General features: G+C 36.3%; 1 protein-coding gene across 1 annotated transcript; it reads left to right on the top strand.

Moving 5' to 3' along the window:
- Positions 1 to 502: 502 nt before the first annotated feature.
- LOC125811545 (protein argonaute PNH1-like) lies at positions 503 to 6,817 on the top strand. Its single transcript, XM_049491051.1, has 22 exons — positions 503 to 885; positions 985 to 1,193; positions 1,434 to 1,580; positions 1,668 to 1,801; positions 1,894 to 2,003; positions 2,147 to 2,253; positions 2,342 to 2,480; positions 2,565 to 2,681; positions 2,997 to 3,104; positions 3,190 to 3,261; positions 3,341 to 3,463; positions 3,671 to 3,830; positions 4,210 to 4,331; positions 4,434 to 4,571; positions 4,815 to 4,957; positions 5,035 to 5,097; positions 5,239 to 5,302; positions 5,387 to 5,522; positions 5,847 to 5,920; positions 6,000 to 6,094; positions 6,170 to 6,201; positions 6,511 to 6,817. Exons 1-22 carry the CDS (start codon positions 514 to 516, stop codon positions 6,681 to 6,683), a joined length of 2,838 nt encoding a protein of 945 aa, XP_049347008.1. The 5' UTR covers positions 503 to 513; the 3' UTR covers positions 6,684 to 6,817.
- The last annotated feature ends 1,098 nt before the right edge of the window (positions 6,818 to 7,915 follow it).

The raw sequence follows: 7,915 nt of genomic DNA, 5'->3' as shown, positions 1-7,915 counted from the left end.
GTTTTTTACTTTGCCCATTGGTATCTGCATGGTTGCATGGCTCTCTGTTTTACTTTGGCTTTGTAACTTTTTCAGCTAAAAAACTCATGTTGAAGACAAAATACTGTGAAGATTTGATTCTTTACTACTATTCCTTTTGCATCTACACGTGAAAAATGTCATGCCAAGTTAACTTTCATCACATACTTTTATTATCCATACATTGTCTTATTACACAAATTTTGCCTTCATCCCTATCCTCCTGAATTCCGATTCTTTTTAGAGTTAACAGTCAAAAACACATCTGAACTATTGTTATTTCACGAGTTTTCTTTACCTGAACTATAACCAGGACACCATCTATGTATTAAAACACACACGTCAAATAGCTGAGGTGTGTTTTAATACGTAGATGGTGATAGTTGAGGTGTGTAACTCGTGAAAGCATGTTGTTGTTATTATTATCCGAAAACACTTTATAAAACTAGCTGATGTTTTTCATTCTATTTGTCATGTGAAGGATAGGCAACAAACATGCCTCAATGGCAAATGAAATTAGACCTTGAGCAAAAGCATATGGTTTCAAGAACTCCTTTACAAGAGTCGTTGAATGAGAACGCGCAATCCCATAGTAGTGGAGAGCGTAGTAGAATGGAAGAAGTCAAGAGAAATAATAATGCAGGGAAGAGAAGAGGTAGGAGGAAAGGGAAAGGGATATTAGTCGAAAAAATGCAGGATATGAGTAATAACTCTGAGGTTTCCCCTGCTTGTTCTGCTTCATCATCATCCGAAAGAAGTCTTGTGTTCCCTCGTAGGCCGGGATATGGACAATTAGGTACCAAGTGTTTGGTTAAAGCCAACCATTTCATTGCTGAATTATCAGAAAGGAACTTAAGCCAGTATAGCGTAAGACGTTAACTTACTTCTTGGTGTGACTAAATTTTATATATGTTAGTAATGTTTTCGCAATGGCTTGAAATTTAATTAGCATGATTTTGAATGCAGGTAAGAATTACTCCTGAAGTTAGGTGTACAAGATTGAACAAGGCTATAATGGCTGAGTTGGTTAAACTTCATAAAGACGCGGACTTGGGAAAAAGAATTCCGGTTTTTGATGGAAGAAGAACGCTTTACACAGCGGGGTTACTCCCTTTTAACTCGAAAGAGTTCACTGTAACTCTTGGTGATGATGATGAATGGATAGGAATCACAAAGTATCTATTCTGTCTTTTTTTTCCTTTATGTTCACTTTATGTTTGATTAATATAGCATTAGCCTATGTTGCTCGGACTCTCCAATGCCTCCACACTCATGTCAGATCCTCTAAAAATGCACTACTTTTGAAGGACATGCATGTGGAGGCGTTTTTAAAGAGTCTGAACAACATAGTTGATATGACTACTTGTTATTTAATTTTTCGAATGAGAACTGACGTTCTTGATAATCGTTTTCAGGGAGCGTGAATTTACTGTCACGATCAAGTTCATCTCACAAGCCAACATGCTTCAATTACGCGAACTTCTTTCAGGGAAACACGTTGATAATCCTCCACAAGCACTTAAAATCATCGATATTGTGCTAAGGGAACTTGCTTCTCAAAGGTGCATTTCATTTTTCCCTCTCTCATTGCCATGGTATAGTATTGCAACTATATCCACCGTTATTTAGTTGTCCTTGTGTTCGTTTAGGTACATATCCGTTGGGAGATTTTTCTATTCTCCGAATATTAAAAAGCCACAGACACTAGGTAATGGTTTACAGTCTTGGAGGGGTTTCTACCAGAGCATAAAACCTACTCAGATGGGATTGTCTCTCAATATTGGTATGGCAATCGTAAACTCGTTGAATTTCTCCAACTTCATTTGATGGTATGGATGTCTGATTACAATTTCATATCTTGTATTTATCAAACAGATATGTCAACAACAGCATTCATCGAACCACTCCCGGTTGTTGAATTTGTTGCTCAAGTTTTGGGAAAAGATGTAAGTTCAAGGCCATTGTCCGATGCAGATCGAATAAAGGTACATATTATACTAATGAATCAAATGAATTGTTCCTTTTAACTTTCTTAAAAACATCATATGTTTAGAGTCTAAAAAAAGCTTATTTGCCAAATTCTATTGCTTTAGAGTAAATGATGATCGATCGTTTGTGCCTTAATCAGGTTAAAAAAGCTCTTCGAGGTGTTAAAGTTGAAGTGACACATAGGGGAAATATTCGAAGGAAATACCGAATTTCTGGATTGACATCACAACCAACAAGGGAGCTAATGTACTTGTAGTTTCACATAGCTTCATTTCTATCTTTATTTTTGCATTTCCGTGGCTCTTACTGCTTTACTTTCTTATGATCGTTACAGTTTTCCTGTCGATGAGGAGAAGAACATGAAATCAGTCATCGAGTATTTCCAGGAGGTGTATGGATTCACCATTCAGTATCCTCATCTACCTTGTCTTCTCGTGGGAAGCCAAAAGAAAGTGAATTACTTACCGATGGAGGTAAACATTGCGTGAACTACTTCATGATTCAACTCACTTTTATCTCAAGTGAAAAGTTTTTCCGAATAATGATTGTTGTAATAGGCTTGTAAGATACTCGAGGGACAGAGATACACCAAAAGGTTGGATGAGAAGCAGATAACTTCACTGTTGAAATCGTCATGCCAAAGACCACGAGAACAAGAAATGGACATTTTGCAGGTTTGTTGATCCATTGTCATGAAAACATACTCCCTCCGTTTTAATTTGTTTGTCTTACTCTCCTTTTTAGTTCGTTCAAAAGAGAGCGTCTCTTTCCTATGTTTGGCAACTTTGTAATTCTAACTTTCCACGTGGCATGTTTAAACTTTTCTACTTTCTTAAACTCCGTGTCAAGTCAAAACTAAAAAACAGATTGAAATGGAGGCAGTAATGAGCATACACACACACACATTTAAGCCAATTTTCGGAATGCAATTGCTTTTTAGTAACAAAGACAGGTTTTATGGTAATGAACTAAATGATGTCTATGTACAGACCATTCGCCAGAACGGATACAAGCAAGACCCTATTGCGAAGGAGTTTGGCATCAATATTGACGATAAGCTTGCATCAGTGGAAGCTCGAGTTCTCCCTGCACCATGGGTAATGATTGATATATCTTTACTCACACAACTCGTTTTCAAAGCCACTAACATATTTATTTATTTGTTTTTCTTGTCTTTGTTAGTTAAAGTACCATGATGCAGGGAAGGAAAAGGAATGTCATCCACAGCTAGGCCAGTGGAACATGTTAAATAAGGTACATATAACATCTTTCGGTTTTATATTAGCATTCGAAGAATGATACTAATCGAACATTGCTTGCCTTCGTCATACAGAAAGTAATTAATGGAAGTACTGTAAACCACTGGGCTTGCATCAACTTTTCGTGTAACGTCCAAGAAAATGCAGCCCGTGGCTTTTGTCATCAGCTTGCCCAAATGTGCCAAATCTCTGGAATGGTAAGTGTTTCCCACATAGTGTTTCCCACATGTTGTTTAGACCCTTCATAAATACTCGTCGAAAAGTAGTTCATTTTTGGATGATGTGACACAAGTGCGACAGCCTTTTGGAGAGTCTGAGCAACATAGCTTTTAGCGTCATTAGACTAATTGTCTCAGTCCATGCATACTGACTAAATGGTTTTAATTATTGATACTTCATCTCAGGAATTTAATTGTGAGCCCATGATACCGGTTTATTATGCAAGACCAGATCAGGCAAAGAAGGCATTGAATTATGTATACAATGCTGCTGCTAACAAACTTGGAGGAAAAGAATTGGAGTTACTAATTGCCATTCTACCTGACAACAATGGTTCTTTGTATGGTATGTGCTAACCTTTGTTGAAACTTCGACAATATTGATTACGTTCGTGAACATAGTATCTAGATCGTTGTGATTTTCTCTCTAACGGCTATTAGTCCCGAAAGATATTACTCCTATAAGTCCCTTTTTGTACACTGTCATCAGGTCATCCAAATGATATCTATAGGTAAGTCTTCTTGAATTATGGTATTTGAAATCTTGAAAATATGATACGTTATCTGCTACAACAGGTAAAGATAACCTGATGATGTAAACAATTGTTTACACTGACGGTGTATATTACTTGAACAAAATTATGCTTGATATATCAGGAATATGAGTTGTTTATATATGAATGGATGTTGTTTGAGTAACACGTTGATCGTCAATCAATCTTTAGGTACTCTGAAGAAAATTTGTGAGACGGATTTGGGTATGATTTCTCAGTGTTGTCTTACAAAGCATGTGTTAAAAATCAGCAAGCAATATCTGTCAAATGTATCACTGAAAATAAATGTGAAGGTATGTAGAAATTCGACGTGCTGAGATGATTATAATCCAATTTAACTTCCATAGTATGTGCTGCACAGAACTTTTTCTTATGGTTAATCATTGTGTTGATAGATGGGAGGAAGGAACACTGTACTTTTAGATGCTTTGAGATGGAAAATTCCTCTCGTTAGTGATATCCCAACGATTATATTTGGTGCTGATGTGACTCATCCGGAATCAGGAGAAGACTGTAGCCCATCGATTGCTGCTGTAAGCATAAAGAATTCGTGAGTTGATTTCTCAGATGATCGATCCTCAAATAGTTATTATCTTAGAAAGTCACGTTCTTTGTTGCAAAAAATTGAAATCACGAAGAATAGTGGACTTTCTGAGATAACAACTATTAGTTGAATGACCATCTGAGAAATCAACTCAAAAAATTTGTTTATCATATATGAACGTTTGAACCTTTTTCAAAATGTTTATATTGGATATACGATTTTCTTGATTCAGGTTGTAGCATCACAAGATTGGCCAGAAGTTACTAAATACGCCGGTTTAGTATGTGCTCAACCTCATAGACAAGAACTCATTCAAGATCTTTACCGGACTTGGCAAGATCCTCAACGAGGAACAATGTCTGGAGGGATGATTAGGTGCATATTTTTTCGTCATTGTAACATTCATTTTACACAAAAATGTACTGACATGTTTGTTTTCCGCGCTTTTCCAGAGAACTTCTATTGGCGTTCAAGAAAGCCACAGGACAGAAACCACTGAGAATAATATTCTACAGGTATGATATCATGTGATCATTTTCATGATCACAAACGGATGATGAGGCCTCTTATTAAAATTTGGCTTTAGTCCACCAATAGTATTGAACCGCCCCTCTGCTTGATTGTTGTATATTTCGTTGTCTTTCAATTCTATGCAGGGATGGTGTAAGTGACGGTCAGTTTTATCAGGTTCTACTTTATGAACTCGATGCAATTCGTAAGGTATGTATGTAAATGTTGTCACCATTCATATATTATTTTTGATTGTGCGTTTGTGTAAGTTCACTCATTCTTCCCGGTATACAGGCTTGTGCATCTCTTGAACCAGGTTACCAACCTCCAGTAACCTTCATAGTCGTCCAAAAACGTCACCACACACGTCTTTTGCCAAATAACCACAACGACAGAAATCACACTGACAGGAGTGGAAACATCCTACCTGGTAATACTTTTTGCTCTTCTTACATTGAGTATTGATCTTAAAGTTATCGAAACATCTTACATCAAGAAAGAGGATCGAGAGACCTCATTTAATATGTTACTCTCTCCGTTTTATGTTATATGACGTTTGTTTGATTGGACACAGAGTTTGAAAAACCAAAAAGGCTTCAAGAACTTGTAGCGTTAAACATGCCATGACACATTTAACAGACTTAAAAGGAAAGTATGTCACATAAAATGGAACAGACGGAGTATAACAATCTTGTTAGTCAATATATGCTGTCCTTTTTACCCCTTTTAACTTCATTTTCGTGTTTTTTTTCAGGTACTGTGGTGGATACAAAAATATGTCATCCAACTGAATTCGATTTTTACTTATGCAGTCATGCTGGAATTCAGGTGAAATGCTTATACAAGTTTTTAATTCGAAAAAAAAAAACTCCAACAAGAGTTAACTAACACAATGTTGGATGTCCAGGGAACTAGTCGTCCTGCACATTATCACGTTCTCTGGGATGAAAATAATTTCTCCGCGGATGAAATGCAGTCTTTGACAAACAACCTTTGTTATACGTAAGCATTCATAATTTGTTTCTATACTTGTTTTCGGAAAATTCAATTCCTTAGTGATCGTTTGATTTATTGCAGATATGCTCGATGCACTCGTTCTGTTTCAGTAGGTACATTTCTCATATACTCTCTCCTAAGACAATTACGAAACTTAGGTTTCATGATAAGCTTATGTTCGTTATGTTTGCATCAGTGTTGATTATTTTATAAGGTTCATTCGCGATATATATCCTCTACATCTACTCTGCTTTATTTAGATCACTATAGTATTCAAACATTTCATTGTAAAATAGACTTTGTATACATCATGAGCTCATTTGGCTTAGCTGATAAGCATTTTAAGTAAAAGTAGTTACGTATTTGGATACAAGTGTTAGGTGAACTTGACAATAACCATATCATTCTCACAACTTTTGCAGTTCCTCCTGCATATTATGCTCATTTGGCTGCCTATAGAGCGCGTTTCTACGTAGAACCTGACTCACGTGACAACGGTTCAATGCGTAGCACACGTGCAACGAACGGTTCTGTCAACGTCCGGCCACTACCAGCATTGAAAGAGAAGGTGAAAAATGTGATGTTCTATTGCTAGAGGGTGAATGTTGAGTTTATGTTACATAGTAGTAGGGAGTACATGTATGAAATTAGGATAGGAATCTTAGTCATGAAATGTTATGTTTATATAGTTGTAGGGAACAAATTGAAATAAGAAATTTTTTAAGGTGACTAGATGTCTATGCTTTCTGTTATAGTACATGTACAACGTGGTAGTTAGGTTGTTTTACCTTTTATATATAGCACTTCAAAATTGTTGATCGGTACTATTAGGATCCTCACAAATTTTAAGTGTCTGAATAATTTAAGGGTTGTCTTTATGTATTCTCCCATCATAATACTAAGAATCGGGACGATATACATCATAACTAGTGTCAATAAATTATAATTTTAATTTCATGCTACAATAATCAATCCCACGTTCTCTAAATCTACCATTAATTACCACTAAATCATGCGGCTGGAGCATAAGCGTAATCTTCATCATCGCCATCTCCTTCCAAGGATGCGGCAGGAGCATAATCATAGTCTCGATCATCGTCATCTCCTTCCAAGGATGCTGCAGGAGCATAGTCATAATCTCCATCATCGCTCCGTCACCATCCCCTTCTAAGCATGCTGCAGGAGCATAGTCATAGTCTCCATCGTCGTCTCCATCTAAACACGACCTTCTCTTCTGAAACCCAATAATCTTAAAAATGCTAGACATTCTATATAACTCTTCTTGGACTATAGAAATATGAGATATTGGATTTTGTATATATGATCTCTTTGATATGGAAAATGAAGAATTAATGTTTTTGTGGTGTGAATAGGTGAGGAAACTATATGCTTATATAAAGGAAAGAGACAGTGTGGACTCATTGACACATTAGAAAGTGTGTTGTGTAACATGAGGAATGTGCACAACCTTATGCTTGGTTGCATCTTGGGGCTGCCACATCCAAAATTTACTTTAGATGTCAATATATATATATGATGAGTGTTAGAGTTTATTCTCCATTCTATTGGTGGAGATTGAATATATGTACTCTCTTTCTAACTTTATGGGTGGGACATAATATGGTTTGAAAATAAAATCAGTATTTTACACCTACAATTATAAGGAAGGCCAAAGTCATCTCCGGCCTCCTAAAGTTATCTGCATAATTCATTTAAACACTTCAATTAAGGCTTGTACCTATTAAACACTTAAATGGTTCAAAACATGTGTCTATTAAGCACAAAATGTTGATGTGGCAAAATAAATGTATCTCACTGCCTAGTAGC

Source organism: Solanum verrucosum, unplaced genomic scaffold (assembly GCF_900185275.1).
Source record: "Solanum verrucosum unplaced genomic scaffold, falcon-dt-bn FXZP01000238.1, whole genome shotgun sequence".
In the NCBI taxonomy this organism is placed as follows: domain Eukaryota; kingdom Viridiplantae; phylum Streptophyta; class Magnoliopsida; order Solanales; family Solanaceae; genus Solanum; species Solanum verrucosum.
This window is presented reverse-complemented; position numbering and strand designations above follow the sequence as displayed.

Excerpts from the sequence above, each read along its gene's own strand:
- LOC125811545 (XM_049491051.1), top strand. The coding sequence starts at position 514 with ATGCCTCAATGGCAAATGAAATTAGACCTTGAGCAAAAGCATATGGTT. Across the intron at positions 1,581-1,667 it reads AGGGAACTTGCTTCTCAAAG|GTACATATCCGTTGGGAGAT; the intron begins GTGCATTTCATT and ends GTGTTCGTTTAG. Across the intron at positions 2,004-2,146 it reads CCGATGCAGATCGAATAAAG|GTTAAAAAAGCTCTTCGAGG; the intron begins GTACATATTATA and ends TGCCTTAATCAG.